The 27,884-nt window shown below is 50.4% G+C and overlaps 1 protein-coding gene across 5 annotated transcripts in view; it reads left to right on the top strand.

The window, feature by feature from the left end:
* Positions 1-26,770, top strand: part of ABCA9 (ATP binding cassette subfamily A member 9) — a 58,304-nt gene extending 31,534 nt beyond the window's left edge. For 3 of the 5 annotated variants that reach the window (XM_065908546.1, XM_065908544.1, XM_065908545.1), the window contains 17 exons: positions 6,011-6,118; positions 7,307-7,480; positions 7,980-8,093; positions 8,247-8,366; positions 11,176-11,244; positions 11,942-12,033; positions 13,144-13,264; positions 13,959-14,076; positions 14,750-14,841; positions 18,475-18,635; positions 19,665-19,740; positions 20,098-20,192; positions 21,233-21,352; positions 21,524-21,664; positions 22,090-22,169; positions 24,469-24,524; positions 24,830-26,770. In XM_065908546.1, coding sequence (XP_065764618.1) covers positions 6,011-6,118; positions 7,307-7,480; positions 7,980-8,093; positions 8,247-8,366; positions 11,176-11,244; positions 11,942-12,033; positions 13,144-13,264; positions 13,959-14,076; positions 14,750-14,841; positions 18,475-18,635; positions 19,665-19,740; positions 20,098-20,192; positions 21,233-21,352; positions 21,524-21,664; positions 22,090-22,169; positions 24,469-24,524; positions 24,830-24,925 — 1,833 coding nt within the window. In that variant the 3' untranslated portion in view covers positions 24,926-26,770. The remainder of the gene's footprint in view (positions 1-6,010; positions 6,119-7,306; positions 7,481-7,979; positions 8,094-8,246; positions 8,367-11,175; positions 11,245-11,941; positions 12,034-13,143; positions 13,265-13,958; positions 14,077-14,749; positions 14,842-18,474; positions 18,636-19,664; positions 19,741-20,097; positions 20,193-21,232; positions 21,353-21,523; positions 21,665-22,089; positions 22,170-24,468; positions 24,525-24,829) is intronic. The other 2 variants (XR_010659609.1, XM_065908547.1) reach the window with 2 other exon arrangements.
* The last annotated feature ends 1,114 nt before the right edge of the window (positions 26,771-27,884 follow it).

The following is a 27,884-nucleotide window of genomic DNA, read 5'->3' as shown; positions in this document are numbered from 1 at the left end:
TAATTGGGAAAAAATGATGAATTTTGGGCTTAGATGTGTTAGCATCTGTGGCTCTCAGTCGTGGGACCTATTAAACAGCCAGCATCTTAAATGCCAGGCTTTGTGGCGTTGTAACAACTGGACTTTTGTAGGTCTAGGTTCAACAGTCCACAGAAAAATACAGATAAAAAGTTTATCATGGGGCTTCCCCAGTGGCCCAGTGGATGAGAATCTGCCTGCCAATGCAGGAGACGTGGGTCCAGCCTCTGGTCTGGGAGGATCCCACGGGCCCCCGAGCCCCTGAATCTGTGGGCCACGACACTGAGCCTGTGCTCTGGGGCCGGGAGCCCCCGAGCCCCTGAATCTGTGGGCCACGACACTGAGCCTGTGCTCTTGGGCCAAGAGCCCCCGAGCCCCTGAATCTGTGGGCCACGACACTGAGCCTGTGCTCTGGAGCTGGGAGCCCCCGAGCCCCTGAATCTGTGGGCCACGACACTGAGCCTGTGCTCTTGGGCCAGGAGCCCCCGAGCCCCTGAATCTGTGGGCCACGACACTGAGCCTGTGCTCTGGGGCCGGGAGCCCCCGAGCCCCTGAATCTGTGGGCCACGACACTGAGCCTGTGCTCTGGAGCCGGGAGCCCCCGAGCCCCTGAATCTGTGGGCCACGACACTGAGCCTGTGCTCTGGGGCCGGGAGCCCCCGAGCCCCTGAATCTGTGGGCCACGACACTGAGCCTGTGCTCTGGAGCCGGGAGCCCCCGAGCCCCTGAATCTGTGGGCCACGACACTGAGCCTGTGCTCTGGAGCCGGGAGCCCCCGAGCCCCTGAATCTGTGGGCCACGACACTGAGCCTGTGCTCTGGAGCTGGGAGCCCCCGAGCCCCTGAATCTGTGGGCCACGACACTGAGCCTGTGCTCTTGGGCCAAGAGCCCCCGAGCCCCTGAATCTGTGGGCCACGACACTGAGCCTGTGCTCTGGAGCTGGGAGCCCCCGAGCCCCTGAATCTGTGGGTCACGACACTGAGCCTGTGCTCTTGGGCCAGGAGCCCCCGAGCCCCTGAATCTGTGGGCCACGACACTGAGCCTGTGCTCTGGGGCCGGGAGCCCCCGAACCCATGCGCCCGAGCTCCAGGGCAGGAGGAGCGCCGCAGTGAGAAGCCCAGGCGCCGCAGCTGGAGAGGGGCCCGTGCAGCAACGGAGGCCCGGCACAGCCTTGGCTAAAAACAAAACTGACAAAGGAAAACACCAAAGACTCCATCACAAAGCTCCCTCGCGAAGGAGACAAGACAATGCTGGCAGGTTTTGGGGCTGAGTTACTATAAAGACAAGTGGCGAGGCACATAGAAAACCAGAGGCGCTCGCTGATAGCACTCACTGTCACTACTGAGGTTTGCTCGCTGATCGCACTCACTGTCTCTATTGAGGTTTGCCCGCTGATCGCACTCACTGTCTCTATTGAGGTTTGCCCGCTGATCGCACTCACTGTCTCTACTGAGGTTTGCCCGCTGATCGCACTCACTGTCTCTATTGAGGTTTGCCCGCTGATCGCACTCACTGTCTCTACTGAGGTTTGCCCGCTGATCGCACTCACTGTCTCTACTGAGGTTTGCCCGCTGATCGCACTCACTGTCGCTATTGAGGTTTGCCCGCTGATCGCACTCACTGTCGCTATTGAGGTTTGCCCGCTGATCACACTCACTGTTGCTATTGAGGTTTGCCCGCTGATCGCACTCACTGTCACTGTTGAGGTTTGCCCGCTGATCGCACTCACTGTCTCTATTGAGGTTTGCCCGCTGATCGCACTCACTGTCTCTACTGAGGTTTGCCCGCTGATCGCACTCACTGTCGCTACTGAGCTTTGCCCGCTGATCGCACTCACTGTCTCTACTGAGGTTTGCCCGCTGATCGCACTCACTGTCTCTATTGAGGTTTGCCCGCTGATCGCACTCACTGTCTCTACTGAGGTTTGCCCGCTGATCGCATCACTGTCACTGTTGAGGTTTGCCCGCTGATCGCACTCACTGTCGCTACTGAGGTTTGCCCGCTGATCGCACTCACTGTCGCTACTGAGCTTTGCCCGCTGATCGCACTCACTGTCTCTACTGAGGTTTGCCCGCTGATCGCATCACTGTCACTGTTGAGGTTTGCCCGCTGATCGCACTCACTGTCGCTACTGAGGTTTGCCCGCTGATCGCACTCACTGTCGCTACTGAGCTTTGCCCGCTGATCGCACTCACTGTCTCTATTGAGGTTTGCCCGCTGATCGCACTCACTGTCACTGTTGAGGTTTGCCCGCTGATCGCACTCACTGTTGCTACTGAGCTTTGCCCGCTGATCGCACTCACTGTCACTACTGAGGTTTGCCTGCTGATCGCACTCACTGTCGCTATTGAGGTTTGCCCGCTGATCGCACTCACTGTCTCTACTGAGGTTTGCCCGCTGATCGCACTCACTGTCTCTACTGAGGTTTGCCTGCTGATCGCACTCACTGTCGCTATTGAGGTTTGCCCGCTGATCGCTCTCACTGTCTCTACTGAGCTTTGCCCGCTGATCGCACTCACTGTCGCTACTGAGGTTTGCCCGCTGATCGCACTCACTGTCACTACTGAGGTTTGCCCGCTGATCACACTCACTGTCGCTACTGAGGTTTGCCCGCTGATCACACTCACTGTCGCTACTGAGGTTTGCCCGCTGATCACACTCACTGTCACTACTGAGGTTTGCCCGCTGATCGCACTCACTGTCTCTATTGAGGTTTGCCCGCTGATCGCACTCACTGTCACTACTGAGGTTTGCCCGCTGATCGCACTCACTGTCTCTATTGAGGTTTGCCCGCTGATCGCACTCACTGTCTCTATTGAGGTTTGCCCGCTGATCGCACTCACTGTCACTACTGAGGTTTGCCCGCTGATCGCACTCACTGTCGCTACTGAGCTTTGCCCGCTGATCGCACTCACTGTCTCTATTGAGGTTTGCCCGCTGATCGCACTCACTGTCTCTACTGAGGTTTGCCCGCTGATCGCACTCACTGTCACCATTGAGGTTTGCCCGCTGATCGCACTCACTGTCGCTATTGAGGTTTGCCCGCTGATCGCACTCACTGTCACCATTGAGGTTTGCCCGCTGATCGCACTCACTGTCTCTACTGAGGTTTGCCCGCTGATCGCACTCACTGTCTCTACTGAGGTTTGCCCGCTGATCGCACTCACTGTCACCATTGAGGTTTGCCCGCTGATCGCACTCACTGTCACCATTGAGGTTTGCCCGCTGATCGCACTCACTGTCGCTATTGAGGTTTGCCCGCTGATTGCACTCACTGTCACCATTGAGGTTTGCCCGCTGATCGCACTCACTGTCTCTACTGAGGTTTGCCCGCTGATCGCACTCACTGTCTCTATTGAGGTTTGCCCGCTGATCGCACTCACTGTCACTACTGAGGTTTGCCTGCTGATCGCACTCACTGTCGCTATTGAGGTTTGCCCGCTGATCGCACTCACTGTCACTACTGAGGTTGGTATTGTTTTTCTTGGGAACTCATCAAGTTTCCATCAAAGGTTGAACTTTGACTGGACCAGGGACGGCTGCGTTAGACCTGGACGACGCGCCGGCATAAAAGGCGACCGGCCGGCGGTGCCCGGGCCCCTGAGTCAGGACCCCCACGGTGGGCGAGGCTGTGCAGACCCGCCTCTCCAGGTCACCCCCTACGTCCCTGTCTGCGTTGGCTCTCTCTTTGCCTCCTTTAAATGACGCCTTGGGCATATTCGGTAGCTCTGGTCACTTTCTGTTGTCGAGAGTTACTCCAGTGCGGTCCGAACCTCAAGCTCCTGTCCGTTCACACACTGCAGTCATCGGCAGCCTGATGGGTGCGGGCCGCGTGAGGCGCGCCTTCCTGCCCGTCCGCGGTCCACCCTCTTGGGGCGGAGAGGAGCGCGCCCCTTTCTCCTCCTGAGCGACGTGGGCGGGTGCGGGGAGAGTAGACGGGGACGGGGGTGAGGGGCTGAGGCCTCCTGCCCTCGAGCTGTGGCTGCCCCGGTCCCCTCTGCTTACGTGGCAGCCCCGCCGGGGGGCCTGTGTGGTGGCTTAGGGGCAGGTTCAGCTGGGACCCCGGGCCCTCCTGGAGATGAAGGCCCACTCAGCCTTGCAGAGCAGAAGTCCCCTCGGGCTGCGGGAGAGACAGTCACACCATCCTGCTTTCTACGGGTTTTATTGTTTAATGTGCCATCGGTCAGGTAGTGGAACAACTTTGTCTCCTGGGTCTAGAACATACAATTTAGGGTTTACCTCATAAAATTCAGCTATTTAAGAACATTTTGTAATATACAAATATAAGTAAAATATAACTTGCTTTCATTTCTTAGAGCTACATTTTAATGTTAATATAGTTTAAATTTACCGGTAATTTAAAATTTAAATAGTTTAAATTTGCCAGTAATAAAGAAAATGCATTAGTCTTCAAATAAATATTTCGAAACTTTAGAGGAGTTATATTGAGTAACAGTTTTATCACTGCAGTGTCTTAGTTTTGGCATTAAATTATATGGTAACTTAAAAAAAAATGGCTTTACTACAAAATGTTTGCCGCCTACCAGCCTAGCTGAGCTTGGGTACCTGTGTAGATAGTTTCTCTCAGAGTGAACCCTGTTGATTCCCCGCCGCCCCACTCCTGGCCTGCTCCGATTCTGCAAGCCCGTTTGCCCTGAGTCTAAAGCACAGAGCTCGCTTCTGCCCCCACTCATGACTTTAACTGTCCGTCAGAGTGTCCTGAAGTGGCCCCCACTGGCCACCCTGCATGTCCACGCCTGACCAGCTCCCCAGCTGATATCAAGAGGCTCTGCGGGCTCCTGCAGGCTGAGCTCTACAACACCCCGCCTGTGGGTCCACGTCATCTAACACGGACAGAATATGATGTTTATGAACCAAGTTTTGAGTGAGGGGTCAGCCATAGAGACTAATTGTGAATTTTCCATTCCCAAAGAGCGCCCCTGGTTGCTCAGAGGGTAAAGAACCTGCTGCAATGCAGGAGATGTGGGTTCGATCCCTGGGTCAGGAAGATCCTCTAGAGAAGGGCATGGCAACTCACTCCAGTATTCTTGCCTGTCCCTTGGAGAGAGGAGCCTGATGGGCTAGAGATCATGGGGTCCCAAGTAGTCAGACATGACTGAGCCAGTAACACACACTAAAGATATCCCAGATCTGGAAAACCAACAAGGGTGACCAGAGGCTGAGATAAGAGATGCTGCGGTGGACCTGGGTGCACTTTCTTCGCTTTATCTCCACGTGTGCATCTAGATTCAGGCAGTGCTGACCAGCTGCAAGAGCGTGGAGGGGGGGGCCCTCCGTTTAGGAGGGGCCGAGAGAAGGTAAGCAGCTCTCAAGGCTCGGGGTCCCCACCTCAGACGATGAGCAAGCAGTGAGGAAGCAAGTCACCAATGAGATCAAGGCTTCACGCCAAACCCAAAGCCCTCTTTAAGCTGTACAGGACTTTGAATCGCTTTAACTCAATGCTTTTATGTGGAGTGTGGGCTGATCATTTTTCTCCAAGCCCAGACACCTACCTACTCAATAATTCATACCTCCCGGCACTTTCAAGGCATTTGAGCTTCCTCCGTTATGTTGAACGAGAGAAATGATTCCTCCTACATGTTGAGCTGAACTGACTTGGTCTCAGGTTCTGAACGTAGCACAGCAGCTCCTCCGTTGACAGCCCACGACCTCTGTCTGTTAAAATGTCAGCCTCACCGCAGTCGTCTCAGAGCTGGGGATGAGGTGGTGTGATCATGTCCCCCGTTGTTAACCGTGGGAGTGCAGCCAGGTCACGCGATGCGACGGAGTTTGCTTCTTCGTGAATAAATCAGGATGTGTGTTCGAATGTCCCGGCCGCTGTAACACGCGACTAAAGATGCGAAGTTGCAAACCTTGGGAAGTGCTCTGGGTGGTTAGACCGCGTCACCCGTGGAAATGATTTGGTTTAGAAATAGTGTGAATGAAGTCTGTACCTGATCACCATCAGCTCACGTGTTCGGCGTGATTTCAGGAGCGCACGTCTGACGAGCACGGGCACCTGAACATGGCCTCCTTCTGGATCCCCGGGATGGCCTGCTTCACCCCGTACATCTCCATGGGCAGCATCGGCGACTATAAAGTAAGAGCAGCTAATCAGATCCACGTCCTGCTGCGTCCCCTGTGACACCCAGAGGGGCGGAGAGCGGGACGGGACAGACACTTGCAGACCGACCTCTGGGTCACTCTGCCGTACGCCTGAAACCAACGCCACGTTGTCGGTCAGCGACACTCCCACATTAAAGAAAAGTTCCTAAAAGCCGAGGAGTAAGAAAAAATGCAATGAAAGGGATTAAGTCAGATTTCTCAGATTTTCCTCCCTGAGGGGAAAAATGTTTCCTATCCTAAGTAGTAATAATAATAAAGAGCAAAAGTGCTCACATGTTCTTCTATATTTTTTATTGGAGTATAATCGCTTTACCACGTTGTGTTGGCTTCTGCTCTACAACAAGGTGATTCAGCCATCTGCACACATATATCCCCTCCTTCCTGAACCTCCCCGCTCCCCCACGCCACCCACGCCCCCACCCCGCCCCCATCCCGCCCCCCGCCCCCCAGGTCATCCCAGAGCCCCGCACTGAGCTCCCCGCGCTGAGCTCCCCGCGCTGAGCTCCCCACCAGCTCCCTGCCTCGCACACACTCGTGTGTGTGTGTGTGCGTCAGAGCCACTCACCCACGATAGACTTCTGTGCCTCCATGCTGCGTCTGCGCAGAGAAGTTCCCCCCTGGCCCTTCCACGTCCTCAGCATCATCCGCTGGGGTTCCCTCTGCACCGCTGAGCCGTTTGAAAGTGCGGGAGGTGTTGTTGGTGGACTGAAGTTAATCTCCACGTACCCTGCTCTTAAGCTACCCTTCTCTTTAGCAATTTCTCCCCTGAGAAACAAAGCAAGATGCTGATTATAAGTGTGCTGTTTACATTCAGCATAAAACTTAAGAATCTTCCCGGAAATTGTGCACCTCCTTCTCTTGAAACTGTGCAGCTTGCAAAACTCCATAGCGTCAGAGGCCTCAGTAGCTTTGACAAGAAATGAACAAGAATCTTCTCCCCGCGTCAGTGCTGTGTAGACCCCTTCTTCCTGGAGATAGCGTGGCATACAGCATTATCAATGCCCCTGAAATAGGACTGGGGCAGGTCACAGTGTCGTTCGCTAAATTAGCATAATATATAAAAGAGACATAGGGGAAATGAATGCTTTTGTGCTGCATATTTGCAATTTCTCAAGCCTAAACTATTCAAAAACTTTTGATGATTCTTTTGCTTCTTTATCAGAAAAAAGTTTACTTCCAGCTGCGGATCTCAGGCCTCTACCCTTCCGCTTACTGGTTTGGGCAGGCACTGGTGGACGTTCCCCTGCACCTCTTGATCCTCCTTCTAATGCAAATAATGGATTACGTTTTAAGCCCAGACGAGTTTGAGTTTATCATTCAAAACCTGGCAGTTGAGGTAAGTGGCAAAAGCTATCAAACGGCTTTCTTAGACTACTTTTCATAAATGCAATTACATGATTCATCTTAAACCAAAGAACTTCACATTATGTTTGTTATAACTTAGTTCTGGAAAGCTGAGTTTAAGTTGTTGTTCAGTCCCTAAGTCATGACCAACTCTTTGCAACCCCATGGACTGCAGCACGCCAGGCTTCCCTGTCCTTCACCATCTCCAGACGTTTGCTTATATTCATGTCCACTGAGTTGGAGATGCCATCCAACCGTCTCATCCTCTGCCGTCCCCTTCTCCTCCTGCCCTCAATCTTTCCCAGCATCGAGGTCTTTTCCAATGAGTCGGCCCAAGTATTGGAGCTTCAGCATCAGTCCTTCTAGTGAATATTCAGGGTTGATTTCCTTTAGGATTGACTGGTTTGATCTCCTTGCTCTCCAAGAGTTTAAATATAAATTTGTATTTAGATAGCATTTACCTTAGGTGACTGTAATATTTCTATTTTCAGACCCTGTGTATAATTGGCTATGTCTCATCTCTTGTTTTCTTGACATATGTGATTTCATTCATTTTTCGCCATGGGAGGAAAAATAGTGGCATTTGGTCATTTTTCTTCTTAATTGTAAGTATGCATATGCTGCACATTATTTTATTTTTTAACTATTTTTAATAATTCTGAGGATATATATTTTAATCTTTGTAGTAAGCATGGTGGTAAATTATTATTGCTTTCAGAATGTTATAATTTGATGAAGCTATGCTCTTTTTATTTTAGGTCACCCTCTTCTCCATTGTGGCTAATTATCTGAACGAACACGCATTTCTAGGGCTGTTTCTCTGCACCATATTGATACCACCCTTCACACTAATTGGCGTTCTACTCATTTTTTCTGAGGTGAGTAATTTCACGTCTGTTCTGGGATCATGAAAAGCGCTGCCTTTGGAGAAAACCTGGGATATGATACAACGTAAGTAAAGCCCTCAACTGGGCAGGTTTGATGCCTGCCTTCAGAAGATCACTTACTTCCCACAGGCGAGGGTCGCAGTCTCCTTCTGGAGGAAGCCCCGCCACGCTTTACCCAGGTCAGAGGCAAAGGCAGAGGGTAGGGTTTGACAGTTCTCTTGGCCACCCTCACGCTGGGGGCAAAGGACCTACCGGGAGGTGGCAGAGACACCCTTTCTCTATTCATTCCGGACACATGAGGTTTAAGTTTCCTAAGAGACATGCAGTGGGAAATGGCAAGTGGTCAGTGAATGAGCTCAAAACTAAAGCTGAACCCCTGAGATTCACACGCTTAGGAGTGTTTTTAAAGCCACGGGACTAGCTCGTGTAATCTACAGAGTAAGCGTTGTTAGATTGGAAAGAAGATGAAGCCTTTTGCTTTGAACTACAAACTTTAAAGATTGGGAAGAAGAGGACTCCGTGAACCACTTTAAGAAGAAGCCTGTGAGGGAGGAGGAAAAAAGGAGGAAATTTGTGCACCAGAATCTCATCTCTGAAACCCACCCTCCACCCCCCCGCCCCGAACACTCAGGGTATCAGTAACTAAGGATGTGAGTCAGATGGCAACAAAGCATGTTTCAAAAAGGATGGAGGGATTCATCTAATGTGTGGTCTAGAAAGATGACAACTGAGAAGAAACTGCTGGGCTGGACCACATTAGAGTCCCTGGCGACGTTCACAAGACAGGTTTCAGTGGAAGCGTGGACACAGAAGCTTCGAAGGAGCGAGCTTGGTACAGAATGTAGAGTGAAGAGCTCGTGAGGTGGTTATAGACACATAGCTCTAAGAGCTTTGCTGAAAAGGGTTCCAGCGAGGTGGAAGAGTGGGTGAGTGAGCACAGATTTAGGTTTAAGAAGGGAGATACTGTGCTGATTTGAGAGAAATTTTAGATGAAAGAAAGATGGAGTACCTCGGAAACCAAGTCCTTGAAGATCTGGGGGAAGATGGCATACAGAGCCCAAGCTGCCGGGGGTGGGAGGGGGTCCCGTCACTAAAGTTGGAATATTCCAGACGCAGATGGAGAGGATGGACCTGTGGACCTGGGGGGGCGGTGGTGGGGAGAGAAGGGTGGGGCGAATTGAGAGTGGCTTTGACACAGACAGGCCACCTCGTGTAGGCCAGAGAGCCGGCGGGAAGCTGCCGTAGCGCAGGGAGGCCGACTGAGCGCTCCGTGATGACCCGGGGGTGCGATGGAGAGGGGGGACGCTCAGGAGGGAGGGGATGTGTGCATATCCGTACAGCTGACTCACTCCACTGGACGGCAGAAACCAACACACCATTGCAAAGAGATTATACTGACCTTTGCCCTGTCCAATTTTTAAAAAAGATGCCACAGGGGAAGAAAGGTCCTGCCCAGAGCATATGGAAGCTGAAATATTCTCCTTTCTTAGGGAGAAAGGGTAAATTATCATCTGAGCGAAGTGAAGGGAGGTCTTGGGACTTTGAGGGCGGAAGAAAAGATGTGAAAAATTATTTCAGAGGGCAGGTCAGCAGAATGGACACAGTGCTAGAGGACCACCCCCCACCCCACTTCCCAAGTGAAGTCAGCAGAGTGAAGTTTCTGTCATCTCCTCTGCTGCTCTTGTGTAACTCAGGAGAAGCGGAGAGTCAGCTTTGACCAGGGTTAGGGTTTTGCCAGATGAGTTGATGAAGCAAACGGTCAGGGACAGAGTTTCTGTGTAAAGAGGGGTCATGACAACGGACCGTGGCGTCTAAGCTCGGGAATGAGGAAGGGGAGGAGACGAGGAGGTCTGTGGACAGGGGAGTGGTGGGTGGAGTGTCACCAACTCCAAATTATAGAGAAAGGATGCTCGGAATAAAGTCAGTGGCAGACAGGGCAGAGACCAGGGAGCCTGAAGTCGACTTTGTATGTGATACAGTCCTTGGATGTGAGCAAGATGACGTCAGGATCCTGGCAGGTCATCCGATAGGAAAACAATCGTCTTAGACGGTGGATGGCTGTGCTGGTTAGAGGTTTACTCTCTCTGGTCTGTTAGTCGCTCAGTCATGCCCGACTCTTTGCGACCCCATGGACTGCAACCCACCAGGCTCCTCTGTCCATGAGATTTTCCAGGCAAGGATACGGGAGTGGGTTGCCATTTCCTACATCAGATTAAAGATGCTCAGAAAAGAAGTCTTGGGAAATAAAACTTGAGAAACAAAACAGGTCCTGTGCCCCTCATTCACAAAACAGCTGGGAGGCCTTTTAAATAGCGCTGATGAAAACCACGCCTTTGAGTGTGTGCAGGTGAAACCCCCGTGAAGAACTCTGTCCTCTGGCTGAGGGTCGGTCACAGGTGCTCTCCAGAGCAGGGGGAGCAGGTGACGAGCAGCGTGCTGGTTCCCGGGCAGAGGTGTGAAGAGAAAGGCAGTTGGGGGGGGCGGTGGTTGTCTCAAGGCACGTCTTGCCCTTGGCTTCAGTGGGTCCCACCAGCAGCACCCAGGCTTCCGCCAGCAGAGCAGTCCTGCTCACTCATGCACAGATGCATCTGAGCTACAGCCAAACTCAGGTTGGCAGGTAGGTCGCCAAGTGACCGTGGAAGCAAGGAGGGCGCACGGTTAGGAGCTGACTCTTAACCTGACGCAGAAGACGACTCACGTAGAATGCAGGCGAGTCATTTGATGGGCATCATTCTTCGTGGGAAGAGGTTCACACACGGATCAAGGTGCATCTCAATACCCCTTTTTCCTTGTTTCACAGACTTCTCCTGACTCTGTGGATTACCTGGGGCCTTCGGAACAGCAGGTTGCATTTCTGACATTGCTAATCGTAAGAAGACGCTTTCATTTAAATGTTCTTGCCTGAGGGGACAGCTTTGCATGCTCTGTGTTAAAGGAACAGTTTTAATTCGGACACTTCAGCTTTAATTCCTCACTTCCGGCATCTGACCTCTAGTTGATACTCCTCGTCTGACACCGAGTGGGAAGCCTGAACTCCCAATGGTGTGGGTAGTGCTAGTATCAACTCATTACTATTTCTTTTTTTAATGATTTTATTTATTTAAAAATAAACAGAGAAGCCTGCATGGGCTCTCTCTGGCTGCAGAGAGCTGGGCCACGCTCTGGCTGTGCCACATGGGCCCCTCACTGCCCGGCTTCTCCTGTGGCGGGGCCCGGGCTCAGGGCGCAGGACCCAGTCCCTGTGGCTCCTGGGCTCAGGCGCCCTGCGGCACGTGGGATCTCCCCAAGTCAGGGGTCGGGCCCGTGTCCCCCGCACTGGCCAGCAGACTCTTCACCACCGAGTCACCGGGGAAGCCCAGCTTACGGCTATTTCTGTCATGATTTCTCTTACTTACAGAACACAAACTGGGAGAGCTTCACCAAATATTAAATATATTGCCTTTCAATATTGTGAAAATGTTACCAAATCCTTAACAACCTTGCACATGATCAAACTCCTTAAATGAGTTCCAATATAGAAGTTGCTTTTATATTGATGCTAACTGTGATTGTCTTTTTCTCCCCAGCCTTATCTTCATTTCTTCATTTTCCTCTTTATCTTACGATGTCTGGAAATGAAATTCCGGAAGAAATCAATGAGAAAGGATCCTGTGTTCAGGTTAAGAAAATTCAAATAATATTTCTTGTCTTATTTTAATACTCACTGTTTAAAGACATTTTAATATGTCCAATTAATTGCATAAAAAGTCTGTGTAGAACTGTCTTGAAAGGACTGTGTAGAGTTGTTGCTCGCTCGCTCAGTCGTGTCCGACCTTCGTGACCCCATGGACTGCAGCACACCAGGCTTCCCTGTCCATCACCAACTCCTGGGCACGTCTGTGTAAGCAGCTGGATAAGTATAGGCATCCAGGAAGGAGGGGTAGCTGAGCGAGAGGATGAAAGTTGGAATAGACACCGCCTTCCTGTAGATTTGAGAAGGCAGCTGGAACAAACTTGGAGGCATGTGTTGCAGGATCATGAAAAATTAAACTAAAGCTCAGTACTGGAGGGTCTTGGGTAGACAGGCTTAGGGAGGGTTTTGAAAGTTACACAATGAAAAGTGAAGACAGATGTGCTTTGAAAACCTTGCCTTACTCAGAACAAGAATCAAGCTCAAGTCCAGCTTATGCGAGCAGAGCAGGAGAGGAGCAGGATGACACCTCTGCTTTAGGACATCGGCTGTCGGCAGAAGTCTGAGAGAGAGACAGGCAGCAGCCGTAACCAGTGGTTTGGGACGATGCAGGAGGGAATTCGGTTGGTAGCAGTCAGAAAAGAGTAATTCTGACACACGGGTCATGCCTCCGATTATAAGCATTTTGGTCCACTGTGGCAACAAAGCCTTCAGAATTCTGAAATGTCTATGCTGAAGTTACAGTTCCTAGGTTCCTTTCACATGCAACCCTGCCTGAAAATCCTTTTCCAGGGAAGTGTGTACCAGTTTATTATTTAAAAAGAAGTCATGACCGATAACGAGTATCATGCTCAGGCAAAAAGCCAGGATGATATGAAAGTAGCGTCACTGATGGGATTGAGGCTGTTTGAAAGGGGAATGGTGTCGACTAGAAACTTAGAGATTCTGCTGTGGATTCCCTACCCGCTGAGCCACGAGGGAAGCCCCACAGCTACTCAATCTGTGCAAATGATTGATCGCAGTACATCCAAAATTCACCATTTTGGGTACACGTTTTTCAGCTGGAAACCTGTTAGATTCGCACTGTTTTGCTTTTAGAATTTCACCAAGGAGCAGTGCTGTTTTTCCAAACCCAGAGAAACCCGAAGGAGAGGATGAAGATGTCCACATGGAGAGAAGGAGAACAGCGGACGCCGTGGCCGCCCCGGACTCGGAGGAGGTAGAGCCGTGAAATCGCGCATCAGACACTCGACTCTGTTGGGGCAAGGGGGCCAGTGTGCGGTCTTACTTTTTCGAACACACTTGAGGTTCTTCAGTTCTTACACACGGAGCCCATCATTTGACTTCTGTGACAATGCAGTGCCCACAAAGATGAGAGAACCAAGGAGACACACACACCGACTTGTCCATTCCTTTTCCAGAGTCATAGTTTTGGCAAATAAAGCTAGTCATCACAAAACCAAAGTGAGGCTTTGTAAGTTTTCTAAACGGAGTGAAGTTTGCTGCAAGCAGTTCAGGGGAGAGTTCATCTGAGCTGTGTGTCTGTGTGCCCGGCTGTGTCTGTGTCTGTCTGTATATTTGTGTGCCTGGATGTATCTGTGTGCCTGTGTGTGTGTGTGCCTATGAGTGTGTGTACGTGAACACACATCTTCACAGACCTACTGGTTGGGTGGATGTTTCTATTCCAGTTTACAGAGAAAGAGCAAGCAGGAATCATATGATACAGTACAGATGTCTCTTCCCTGAAGGAATGTATTAGACTGGGGGAGTTTGCCGGAAAATGGCAGTTTCTAGGGGGAAGGGCTGGTCTGACTCATGGTATTGAGCAGGAGAGATCTGGACCCAGAGAGGAGGGGACACGCGCTCGTTTCACGGTGAAAATGAAGCCCCATCGGACTTCCTTGCTTTTCCAGAACCCTGCCATCGTGGCCAGCTGTCTGCGGAAGGAATATGCAGGCAGAAAGAAAAATTGTTTTGCCAAGGGGAAGAAGAAAGTAGCCACAAGAAATGTCTCTTTCTGCGTGAAAAAAGGTGGGAACCTGTCGCTATGCTGGCAGAGCCGTCTTGACCCGTGACTGTGAGGTCTCCTGAAGGGCCTGGGAGGGTCTGAATCTGGGACCCTCTCCAGATGAACCCGGAGGGCAGCCAGCCCTCCTCCACAGGCCACGGCCGAGCCAGCCTGTGGAAAATCTCAGGTGTAATTACAATGGTGTTTTCTTTGCGTAGGAAGACAGTTCTGTTCAAGTCAAACAGACACACGGAAAAGAGGAACGATAAGAACAATGATCAAAAAGGAGGCGGTTCTTCTATTAAGAAGGATGGGCTTATTTTTTAAGTAATATAATTAATTTCACAACAGGAATTAGTTCCCAGGAAGGAGCCTCCTGGGGTACCACAGTGCTACATCCTCACAAATAGCATGTTTTGTAGCGTGTTGGCTAAATGCAAAAAAATAAAAGGCACTTCAGATTCCAACTCAACCTCAGATTGGCTGCAAGACCTTCGTCATTTTGTTCTTCATTCTCTTTGCATCTCCGTTTCCTTGCCTGCAAAATGAGGCTAGTGACAACACTCAGGTGTGCGTGTGAAGAATAAGTGAACTAATGCCTATAGTTTGACACACGGTGAACCATGAAACAGTGGTTGTGTTACTTTTATTATAATAATTTGCAGGTATAATCCTGAATGTGCCTGTTTCTTTCAGGTGAAGTTTTGGGGCTTTTGGGACACAACGGAGCAGGTAAAAGCACAACCGTCAAGATGATAACCGGAGAGACGAGGCCAACCTCAGGGCAGGTCAGTGAGCACGTGGAGATACTCTCATCAGCGCTGCCTGGGGGAAATACTTTCCCGTGACCATAGATCCCAATCTTAAAAATGTATATCTGGCCCTTTCTTATTAATCATTGTGATTTATGCATTGAAAGAAGAGGATTAATGAAAAAATGTCTCCCCTTAATTCCAAAAATAGTTAGGCACTGAAGCCTATGTGTTATCTATACTATGCCTTTCACTGAGTGAAAAATAGACACATTCACGGGAAACATTTGGAAAAGTAAAGCTAAACATTAGCTTTGTTCATGGTCAAAAGTCTATTTTTTTTTAAGTTATGTATCCTGAGAACTTGTTGAATTGAACTGCCAAGATCCAGGATTTATTCAGAAAATAGAAATCTTAGATTAGTGAAAAATTGTCCAAATTCCAAAGCAAAAGACCACAATGGTATATGGATGCAATGGGGTGCCATGTCGGGGCCAAGTTGTGTAAAGTGACGGAGGATTGAAGTATTGCAGTTTTGTCTTTTTCGTTGATTTTTTTAATACGCATTTATTCAGCTGCAGTGGGTCTCAGTTGCAGCACTGACCTGGGATTCAGGGACTGAACCTGAAGTTACAGGGCTCGATCCTTCAGTCCCCCGCGTCAGGAGCACAGTCTCAGCCGCCGGGCCACTGGGGAAATCCCACAGTATGCACACTAGAAGGGGAGATGCCACTGACACTGGTCGGAAGGTGGAGGCCAGAGGGCGTGCTCACCACGAGAAGCTGATGGCCCCTTGGCTTCCCTTCCCCTCTCACTCCATGGCAGCCAGAGTGGTCCTTAAAAAATGGCAGAAGCGCTCATGCCATTACCCTGCTTATGACCCCGCAGCTGGAGTGCGTCCAGAACCTTCACAGTGGCCGCAAAAGGCCCTGCAGCATCTGGGCTCCGGTGATGACACTGGCTCCCACCAGCCTTCGGGTCTTCGCACTGTGAGGCCTCTGGGCGTGCTCTCCCAGGGGCTGGAGGGCTCTGCCCTCGGCTCCTCGCGTGTCTGCTCATCCCGGTCTCGTCACTTAAAATCCACGTCCCCAGAGGCCTCTCCCAGTGACCCCCGGGGCTGACAGCGTTACTGCCCTGAGAGCGGTCAGCAGGCGCGGCGATCCACCTCCGTTTCTCTGTCTAGACTGAAAGCTCCGTGAGGCCAGGTTAGCGAGGGCTCTGCTCCTCTGTCCTGGGCGGAGACGAGACAGCCCCAAGGTCACGGGCTTGCCGTCCAAGGGCAGGCCCCAGTTCCCACTCCCGCTCTGCCTCGGACGGCCTCCTGCACGGATCTAACAGACGACGCTTGTTTGTTTCCTCATGTGTGAAACACGACTATCCAGCTAACGCCCCAGTCAGGTCGGGTTTTTCTGAGGCCAAAATAATTTGAAACACAGAAAATGAAAGCACTGGAACACAAACCTGTTATTATTATTATATGGCACAGTATCTGGCTCATAAAAAAAAATGCATGTATTTATTGATTCCTATGTGCCAGACTAGCGCTGAGAGGTTTCCATTTACCTTAGTTCAGGATTTCTCAGGTTTGGCCCCTGGGAACATGTTGGGGTTTGCGGGAGGTCGGGGGGTAGGATGCTTGTTTTCATTGTTTATCTTCTCTGTTTTTTAACTTAATAAGTACCTTTTTATTTCACATTGCCCATTAACAACGTTGTGATGGTTTCAGTGGACAGCAAAGGGACTCAGCCACACACGCACACGTGTCCGTGCTCCCCAAACTCCCCTCCCGTCCAGGCTGCCTCAGAACCTGAGCAGGGCTCCCTGGCTGCTCAGGAGGACCTTGCTGGTTCCCCATTTTAAATACAGCCATGTGCACGTGTCCATCCCAACTCCCTAACTGTCCCTGCCCCCATCCCATCCCCCGGCCACCCTAAGTGTTTTTCTGCATCTGTTTATCAGCTCAGTGCAGTCACTCAGTCGTGTCCGACTCTTCACGACCCCATGAATCGCAGCACGCCAGGCCTCCCTGTCCATCACCAACTACCTGAGTTTACTCAGACTCATTTCCATCAGGTCGGTGATGCCATCCAACCATCTCATCCTCGGTCATCCCTTCTCCTCCTGCCCCCAACCCCTCCCAGCATCAGGGTCTTTTCCAACAAGTCAGTTCTTTGCCTCAGGAGGGCAAAGTATTGGAGTTTCAGCTTCAGCGTCAGTCCTTCCAATGAACACTCAGGACTGATCTCCTTCAGGATGGACTGGTTGGAGCTCCTTGCAGTCCAAGGGACTCTCTAGGGTCTTCTCCAACACCACAATTCAAAAGCATCAATTCTTCTGCACTCAGCTTTCTTTATAGTCCAACTCTCACATCCATACATGACTACTGGAAAAACCATAGCGTTGGCTAGACAGACCTTTGTTGGCAAAGTAATGTCTCTGCTTTTTAATATGCTGTCTAGAATGGTCATAGCTTTTCTTCTGAGGAGCAAGTGTCTTTTAATTTCATGGCTGCAGTCACCATCTGCAGTGTTGTTGGAGCTTAAAAAAATAATCTCTCACTGTTTTCATTGTTTCCTCATCTGTTTGCTGTGAAGTGATGGGACCAGATGCCATGATCTTAGTGTTCTGAATGTTGAGCTTTAAGCCAACTTTTTCACTCTGCTCTTTCACTTTCATCAAGAGGCTCTCGAGTTCTTCGCTTTCTGCCATAAGGGTGGTGTCATCTGCATATCTGAGGTTTCTGTTTTTAAATAAGTTCATTTGTATCATTTCTTTTTATATTCTACACATAATGTCACAGGATATTTCTCCTCCTCTGTCTTACTTCACTCAGTATGACATTTCTATGTCCGTCCCTGTTTTTTTCTAAGCTTTTTGTTCCATGTTGGCACATTAGTTGATCCATAGTGTGACACCAGCATCATTTTGGACCAGATCATTCTTATTATGAAGGGCTGTCCTGTGCATGGAGGGATGTTCAGCAGCATCCTTGGCCTCAGGCCACTAGATTCTCAGTCAGGACAACACAAGTGTCTCCATACAGGCCAGATGTCCCCTGGCAGGAAGGCTGGAAAAAACTAGCTTATTTAATCTTCACGATATACTTGTGAAATGTCCCGTAATTGTAACAATTTTAACTTTGGAAAAACAGAATCTTCAGCAGATACCTCTTCCTATGGATGTTTGGATCAGTAAATGAAGAAGTCAAGCATTGGACAGCCAGGCTTACCAGGTGGCTCAGTGGTAAAGAACCTGCCAGTCAATGCGGGAGACAGACTCGGGTTGGCTCCCTGGATCGGGAAGATCCCCTGGAGGAGGGTACGGCAACCCACTCCAGGATTCTTGCCTGGGAAATTCCATGGACGGAGGAGCCTGCAGGGCTACAGTCCGTGGGGCCGCAAAGAGTCAGACACGACTTAGCGACTAAACAACAACAACAGTTGGACGACCAAATAAGCGACCTTGAATTCTTTCACGCACTTGGTAACCCAGTCCAAACTGTGATAGAGAGTCTGTCCTGTGAGAGTGTGGAGCCTTTCCCCAGAGCTGGTGATCACCCACTCACTTCTGGACTCGGGCACCGCGTGTGCGGGCGGACGCCCCTGAAATAACCCCGGCGCCGGCACCCGTGGCTCTGGAGGGAATGTGAGAACGCCCTTGTCTCTGCAGGTGCTGCTCGCGGGGGCCAGCGGAGGGGCGCCCCTGGGGTTCCTGGGGTACTGTCCGCAGGAGAGCGCGCTGTGGCCCAGCCTGACGGTGAGGGAGCACCTCGAGGTGTCGGCCGCCGTGAAAGGGCTGCGGAGGGCGGACGCCGCAGCCGCTATTGCCAGGTGCGTGGGGGGCTCACCTGCTCTCACCTGGGCTGAGACACCGTCACACCGAAGGAGGCGGGCGGTGCCGACAGCTCCGGGCTCGCTGAGCGTCTGGACCCCAGTCCAGTGCTTTCGCTCGCTTTAAGCCTGGAGAGAAAAAGGCTATGCGTTACTATTTCTTAATTGATGTACAGTTGACTTACAATACAGTGTTAGTTTCAGGTGTACGACAAAGTGATTCAGTCATATTGTTTTTCAGATTCTTTTTCATCATAGGCTATTACAAAGTATTGAGTACAGCCCCTGTGTTATATAGCAAATCCTTGTTGCTTATCTATTTTATGTGTGGTAGTTTGTATCTCTAAACCCAAAGTCCTCATTTATCCCGCCCCTCTCCCCTTCCCCCTGTGGTAACCGCAAGTTTTTCTCTGTGTCTGTGACCCTATTTCTGTTTTCCATGTAGAATCATTTGTATTATATTTTTAGATTCTACATATAAGTGACATCATATACTATTTGCCTTTGTCTGACTTACTTCACACTAACTTCACGATGTATAATATTCTCTAGATCTATCTACGTTGCTGAAAGTGACAATATGTCATTCTTTTTATGGCCGGGTAATCTCCCGTTGCTTATGTGTACCGCATCGTCTTAAACCAGTTGACCCTGATGGACATTTAGGTCGTTTCCATGTCCAGGCTACTGTAAATAGAGCCGCCGTGAGCACTGGGGCGCGTGTGTGGTTTCAGATTTAGAGTTTTCGCCTTTTCTGGATGTCTGCCCTAGTGGGGGATCGCAGGATCTTTGCAGGATCATATAGGATGATACACTCACTGTTCTCCGTACAGAGAGGAGTCACTGCAAGTATGAGTCTGGCTGCCAAGACGGGTTCATAAAACACCCTAGGTGCTCTCAGTTTTAGGATCACTCTGAGCCTCACTTAAACTCTCTGCCGTAGCATCTGTTCTGACTCGCTGCTTCTCCCCCACGCATCCCCCGCCCTGAGCAGGGTGCTGTGGGTTTGACTCCCCCTGCTTCCCGCAGGCTGGCGGAGGCGCTGAAGCTGCAGGAGCAGATGGCACTCCCCGCCAAGGCCTTACCCGAAGGGGCGAAGAGGAAGGTAGGGCGGGGGGGCCGGGCTCCCCCCACGCACCCCCAGGCCGGTAGGGGGTGGGGGGTACCTGCCCCGCGCGCCCCCAGGCCGGTAGGGGGTGGGGGGTACCTGCCCCGCGCGCCCCCAGGCCGGTAGGGGGTGGGGGGTACCTGCCCCGCGCGCCCCCAGGCCGGTAGGGGGTGGGGGGTACCTGCCCCACGCGCCCCCAGGCCGGTAGGGGGTGGGGGGTACCTGCCCTGCGCGCCCCCAGGCCGGTAGGGGGTGGGGGGTACCTGCCCTGCGCGCCCCCAGGCCGGTAGGGGGTGGGGGTACCTGCCCCGCGCGCCCCCAGGCCGGCGCCGACGCGGCTCCTCTCCGTTGCAGCTGAGCTGCGCGCTGAGCGTCCTGGGGGGCCCGGCCGTGCTGCTTCTGGACGAGCCGACCACGGGGATGGACCCTGACGGGCAGCTGCGGATGTGGTGAGGGGCGTGGGGAGCATCCCCGAGCGAATGTGTCACCTGTAACAGCTGACCCTCAAAAGCATTGCTGGTTGTGTCAGATCCAGCGGTGAGAGTTGGTGACTGTTTTGTGTGCTGAAAGATTTTCTTCCCCTTGGACTCACTTGTATGAATGCACCTAAGCAACTGCTATGCAGTTGTCATTTGGAAGTCTGAAATTTCCCACTAAAAATGTCCTTGACGCAATAAAAAAGAGAAAAAAAATTAAATCGTTTTTTATAAAGGGAAAGATAGCCACATTACCAGAAAGAAACAGTATGAAGAAAAAAATCCTGATGTCATATCACATCCAGTTTTTATTAAGGAGAAAAAGGTAATTGGAACTCAATCCTCACTCTAAAAATTTCATTTTCATCTTAGTTCTTCCAAGTAAGTATTCAAGGCTCATTTTTATATTTAATCAGATCAATCTATTATTAAGTTTAAATCTTTTGCAACATCACCCAATACATAATTCTTATGGAAGGAAGAATAAATTCCAATGTATTCTCTTTTTTGACTTGCAAAATATTCATTTTATCTTATTTAAAAATTCTTTTATTGAAGTATAATTGATGTATAATATTAGTTTCAATTGTACAATATAATGATTCAAAAATTTGTTATAGATTATACTCAATATATTCTCTAATCACTAAGAATTTTCTGAAATCTGTCATTTCTGTGCTTTCAGGCATATGTCATTGTTATCACACTTTTACGTAAGGTCTCATCTTTCCTCCTACTGCCTTCTCATAAATCTGATTGCAATACAGCATCTTTGTAGACAAGCGGGTACCTACCATCACTCCCTGCTTTCAGCCCAAGCCCTGCTCCGAATGGGACGCCCTGTTTCCTTGGTTCTCTCTGTGCCCGTTGTCCCTCCGAACCTCCTGTCTTTGAGGGGTGAATCTGAATTCACTCTTTGTTTCATAAGTGCCAGCGGAAACGCCGTCACGTCGTTTTCACACCGTCGGAGCTTCCCCGCTAGCTGACATTTATTTTCCGTGGCCTCACTTCAGGCAGCTGATCCGGGCCTCCGTTAGAAACGCGGCGAGGGGCGCCCTGCTGACCACCCACTCCATGGCCGAGGCGGAGGCCGTGTGCGACCGCGTGGCCGTCATGGTGTCCGGGAGGCTGAGGTGGGTGCCGGCCAAGCCCGCGCTGGGTCCCCGGGCGCGCTCTGAGCGAGGCCCCCCACCCCGTGGTCTCTGCGTGGAGCTGGGCTGGCCGGCTGCGCTGGTCCCAGGCCCCGCGTCCCCGGCGGTGGGTGTCCCCTCGCCTCCCCTGCCTGAGCATCCTCTTCCCGCCAGGTGCATCGGCTCCGTCCAGCATCTGAAGAGCGAGTTCGGCGGAGATTACCGGCTGGAGCTGAAGCTGAAGAGCCTGGCGCAGCTGGAGGCTCTGCACTGCGAGGTCCTGAGGATCTTCCCCCAGGCGGCTCGGCAGGAGAGGTCGCCGCCGGCTCATTGTTTCATCTTGGTCTTTGCTCTGTTTTTCTGTGATGGCGAGATATAAAAGCTTCATCTTCTCATTCATGTTGGTTTTTTTTTTAAACTATATGGGAATCATGAGGACTTGAGTGAGTAGAGAGACATCCAATTCCAAGGGATAGCACAAGAGGGAAATAAGAGAACCAAGTCCTGGTTTGGAAGCTGATTCTTGTAAGGGAATTAACATTCTTCCTTTTTCTTTTCTTTTCACTTTCAAGGGCCTATTTATTTATTTAATATATTGAATTGCAGTTGACCTCACAATGTTGCGGTAGTTCTAGGCGCACAGCCGAGCCCTGGACGAGCCTGCTGCCCGCTCCGAGACGCGGCGCCCGTTCGCGGCCGTGCCTCGGGTCCTGAATTCAGCTCTCTCTCCCCGCCTCCAGGTTCGCCTCCCTCGTGGTCTACAAGTTGCCTGTTGAGGATGTGCACCCTTTATCACACGCCTTCTTCAGTTTAGAGACAGGTGAGAGTGCCTGCCGCGAGGTGAGCCTCTGGAGACAGATCACGTTCAAGTCTTGCATAAAACCAGCATAAGAAGTACTAATACGTGGGCCTAAAAATGTGATATTTTAGTATAAGTGTAGTATCATACTGTATTATACAATAAGGGCTTCTCTTGTGGCTCAGCTGGTAAAGAATCCACCTGCAATGCGGGAGGCCAGGTTTAATCCCTGGGTTGGGAGGATCCCCTGGAGAAGGCAAAGGCTACCCACTCCAGTATTCTGGCCTGGAGAACTCCAGGGACTATACAGTCCATGGGGTCGCAAAGAGTCAGACACGACTGAGGAACTTTCACTTCACATACTATAAGTAAATAGTAAGGTTTTAACACAGTGGTTCTCAACCAGTGATTTGGCAACTTCTGGGGATACAGGCAGACCTCAGAGGTATTGTAGGTTGGGTTCCAGACCCTCACTATATATTGAATACTGCAATAAAGGAAGTCTCATGAGTTTTTTGGTTTCCCAGGGCATATGAAAGTGATATTTAGGGGACTTCCCTGGCAGTCCAGTGTTTAAGACTTTGCCTTCCAATGCAAGGGGTGAAGTTCGATCTCTGGTTGGGGAGCTAAGATCCAACATGCCTTGAAGCTAAAAAGTCAAAACATAAAGCAGAAAAAATATTGTAACAAATTCAATAGAGACTTTAAAAATGGTCCACATCCCCCAAAAAATGATGTTTACACTGTACCGTAGTTTATTAAGTGTGCAATAACATTATTTCTAAAAGCCATAATTACTTGCCATAATTTAGAATATTTTATTGCTAAAAAATGAGAGCCTCCATCTGAGTCTTAAGCAAGTAGTAATCTTTTTTTATAATAATATCAAAGATCACGGATCAGCATGAAAAATAGAATCGGAATGGAAAACTTGAAATATCTTGAGAATTAGCAAAATGTGACACGTAATGTCACGTTACGAAATGAGACGCAAAGTGAGGAAATGCTGCTGGGAAATGGCCCCACAGACGTGACCGGCGCGGGGCGGCCGCACACCGTGGTTTGTGAACGGGCAGCTCTGTAAAGTGAGGCCCCTGCGGCTTCGGCCTCCACGGCCGGTGGTGTGGCTGGGGGCACAGCTGGCGTCCAGTAGGTCTTCTAGGGGCTTCCCAGGCAGCTCAGTGGTAAAGAACCCGCCTGCCAATGCAGGAGACGCAGGTTTGATCGCTGGGCCGGGAAGGTCCCCTGGAGAAGGCGAGGGCCACCCACTCCGGTGTTCTTCTCACAGACGGGGGAGCCTGGTGGGCTACCGTCCATGGGGTCACGAAGAGTCAGACACGACTAACTAAACAACAGCAAGCTCCCCTAGAGGCCAGGGGCGTGTGGGTCTAGTAACTAACTAACTAACTAACTAACTAGCTGTCCACGAGAAAGCTCGACTCTCCGCGGTCTTCTTTCCACGCCTGGTTCTTCTCTCTTATGTGTTTGCTTGTTTGCACTCTCAGTCACAATCCACATGGGTAAAAGGTAGTAAATTCAAAACTAGAGTAATTCCAGACTTCCCTGGTGGTCCAGTGATTGGCTCCACGCTTCCAGTGCGGGGTGCACAGGTTTGATTCCCAGTCAGGGAAGGTGCCACATGCAGGCCAAAACAAAAAACCCATAAATTTAAAAAAAAAAAAAAAAGGATAGTTCCGGAAACTTTGTGTTTATAAAGGGGTTGTTTGGCGAGGTGCCAGGAACAGTGCAGTCACCTGAGGCTGGACTGGACACCAGGGCTCCCATTCTTGGGTCCGAAGGGATGGAGAGGGGCCAGTGACTGGACCCTGGGAGTCGAGCCGGGTAGAATCTGCCACCTTGAGGGAAGAGGTGACCTTGAATCAAAGGACACGCTTGGTGTCAGAGAGGAAGAGGAGGGACAAAAGCCCCATCTCCTCTCTCCTCTGCCCCTCCTCCTGGGCGTTCCACTGGTGGAACAACCAGGAGGAGCCCCCCAAGTCGGGCTCTGGAGCAGAGAGCAGGGTGGAGGAGAGTGAGGGCGGACACGGAGCAGCTGCGGGCGGTGGTCCAGGCTCTAGCTCGACCCGCACGGGCGATCCAGAACCTCGCGTCCGGGCTTCAGTCTTGTGGCCCCTCTGCCGAAGCTCTAAGATGCTGAGAGAGAGGACCATATGGTGAATGTGCATTCCCATATTTAATCCAAGTTTATTACCTCACCTTTTATCTTTAAGATCTGTCCGTGTGTGCCCTTGGTACATGGCTTGGCAAATTTATAAGTGAAAGACATTTGCAGTCCTAATACATGTCCATCCTTCTGCAGTTAAACAGAATTTCGACCTGGAGGAGTACAGCCTCTCCCAGTGCAGCCTGGAGCAGGTGGGTCCGTTTTTCAGATCTCACAGCATCCCAGGTGGCTCAGAGGGTAAAGCAGCCACCTGCAACGTGGGAGTCTCGGGTTCAGTCCCTGGGTTGGGAAGATCCCCTGGAGAAGGAAATGGCAACCCACTCCAGCATTCTTGCCTGGCGGGCTCCTTGGGGTCCCAGAGAATCAGACATGACTGAGTGGCTAACACTTTACCCTTCACGGAATATGAAGATAGAAGGTGTGCACACGCTCTGCACTCACTTGGGCCTCAGGAAGCAGTGGTCACCCCATCTCTTTATTTCTTCCTCCGTTGCAGGTTTTCTTGGAACTCTGCAAGGAGCAGGAGCGGGATGATTCTGATGAGGAAGTTGATCTCTCTGTGAGGTGGAAGCTCCTGCAGGAAGAGCCTTAAAGCCCAAATCCACGATTTTTAAGACAATATGTTATAGTGTCAATATGCCTTGGCTCAGATAGGATTTCAAAATGCTTTTGAAACTCGCGTCATCACTTTTCTCAATAACATGATGGATAGTGGGACTCAGGAGTAAGGTCAGAGCAGTGACGCTCAGCGGACCAGGCAGCTTCCGAAACAGCGATTGAAACCAGGGTTCCATACAGCAGCAGATTTTTAAATGCACCTAATTATGGAATTTTTATGTTTCTGAGAATGATACAGAAATTAATTTTCTTCCTCTGACCTTTAAAATCTTAAGTATTGTCTCATCTTTTTAAGTAGGCAGGTGGCTAAATGGTAAAGATTTCGCCTGCTGCTGCAGGAGGCGCAGGTTTGACCCCTGGGTCGGGAAGATCGCTGGAGGAGGGCATGGCGACCCACTCCAGTGTTCTTGCCTGGGCGATCCCATGGACAGAGGAGCCTGGCGGGCTACGTAGGATCACAAGAGTTGGACAAGACTGAACAATGACTAAACAACGAGAAGTATAAAGTAAGACAGGACGCTAACGGTTGCTATAAGGGAAGCGGAATCCAGCGATGTCACGGAGCGCAGTCTTGCTCCTTTCATTTCTTGCCACCTGTTCCTCATGTACTCATCTCCCTTTCCTGTCGCTTCTCAGATTTCAGGTTGTACAGCCATGTTGTATCTGTTGTGACGACACAGGAGATGCGAGACCTGTTAAAGTGGTTGTAGTGAGAATTTGAATGATCAAGTTGAGGAAAGTTTAAAAAACAAACCCTTCTTACAATTTTGAATCACAACAAACTGTGGAAAATTGTGAAAGAGATACGAATACCAGACCACGTGACTTGCCTCTTGGGAAATCTGTATGCAGGTCAGGAAGCAACAGTTAGAACTGGACATGGACCAACAGACTGGTTCCAAATCGGGAAAGGAGTACGTCAAGGCTGTAGATTGTCACCCTGCTTATTTAACTTACATGCAGAGTACATCATGAGAAACGCTGGGCTGGATGAAGCATAAGCCGGGATCAAGACTGCCAGGAGAAATATCACTAACCTTAGATATGCAGATGATACCACCCTTATGGCAGAAAACAATATTATTTTGGGGGGCTCCAAAATCATTGCAGATGGTGACTGCAACCATGAAATTAAAAGACACTTACTCATTGGGAGAAAAGTTATGACCAACCTGGACAGCATATTAAAATGCAGAGACATTACTTTGCCAACAAAGGTCCATCTAGTCAAGACTATGGTTTTTCCAGTGGTCATGTATGGATGTGAGAGTTGGACTATAAAGAAAGCTAAGCACCGAACAATTAATGCTTGAACTCTGATGTTGGAGAAGACTCTGGAGAGTCCCTTGGACTGCAAGGAGATCCAACCAGTTCATCCTAAAGGAGATCAGTCCTGGGTGTTCATTGGAAGGACTGATGCTGAAGCTGAAACTCCAATACTTTGGCCACCTGATGCGAAGAGCTGACTCATTGGAAAAGACCGTGATGTGGGAAAGATTGAAGGCCGGAGGAGAAGGGGACGACAGAGGATGAGATGACTGGATGACATCACCGACTCAATGGACATGAATTTGAGTAAGCTCTGGGAGTTGGTGATGGACAGGGAAGCCTGGTGTGCTGCAGTTCATAGGGTCGCAGAGAGTCGGACATGACTGAGTGACTGAACTGAACTGATAATTTTGCAGCATGTTTTTATCTTCTGTTTCTTATGATGTGAGGGTCTTCTGCACAATGCTAGAACTTTATCGGTACCGCTTTCTTATGTCTGTGTATGCTGTGACCTATCCAGCTGACCATCCTATAAACACTCTGAAATCGATGCAGTTTCTGGTACGTTCTTACTCAGCTGAGTCGTTGCTGCTGCTCTCCTTGCTGTTTCCGGTCGTGTACTGAACTGTGTTCCCCGAAAACTCATAGATCCATTCTCCAGGGTGGCTGTGTTTGGAGGTGGGGCTTGTAAAGAGATAATTCAAATTAAGCAAGGTTGTCAGGGTGGGGCCCTAATCTGAGGACACTTGTGTTCCTCTAAGAAGGGGGACAACAAAGGACCTTTGCCAACAAAGGTCCATCTAGTCAGGGCTATGGTTTTTCCAGTGGTCATGTATGGATGTGAGAGTTGGCCTATAAAGAAAGCTGAGCACCAAAGAATTGATGCTTTTGAACTGTGGTGTTGGAGAAGACTCTTGAAGAGTCCCTTGGACTGCAAAGAGATCCAACCAGTCCATCCCAAAGGAAATCAGTCCTGGGTGTTCATTGGAAGGACTGATGCTGAGGCTAAAACTCCAATTCTTTGGCCACCTGATGTGAAGAGCTGGCTCATTTGAAAAGACCCTGATGCTGGGAGGGATTGGGGGCAGGAGGAGAAGGGGACGACAGAGGGTGAGATGGTTGGGTGGCATCACCAACTCGATGGACATGGGTTTGAGTAAATTCCGGGAGTTGGTGATGGACAGGGAGGCCTGGTGTGCTGCAGTCCATGCGGTCACAAAGAGACATGACTGAGCGACTGAAAAGAGAGAGACGCCTCAGTGACCTGCAGGCTCACAGGGAAAAGGTCCCCTGAGGTCACAGTGACAGGTGGCCGCCTGCAGACCAGGAAGCAACTAGATTCTCTGGCTTCATGATCGTAGGCTTCTAGCCTCCAGAACCATGAGAAAATAAATTTCTGCAGTTTAAGCGTCTCCTGTCTAATGATTCCTCCCTTTTCCCATCACTGCGCCTCCCAGCCAGGGCTCGAACCCACTCCCTTGGCAGTGAAAGCTGGACCACTGGACCGCCAGGGCCTCCCTTGTGATGCTGTTATTTATAATCAGAAATGGATGCTTGGCCTTTGCCCCCTTTTTAGCACAGAGTTTTTAAAACCTCTGGAATTCCCAAAAGGAGGAAAGCTGCGTTGGTGCCTTTTGTTATGTTAACGAGATGACCTGGGACTG

The sequence above is a fragment of the Muntiacus reevesi genome, chromosome 18 (genome assembly GCF_963930625.1).
Source record: "Muntiacus reevesi chromosome 18, mMunRee1.1, whole genome shotgun sequence".
Lineage (NCBI taxonomy): Eukaryota > Metazoa > Chordata > Mammalia > Artiodactyla > Cervidae > Muntiacus > Muntiacus reevesi.
This window is presented reverse-complemented; position numbering and strand designations above follow the sequence as displayed.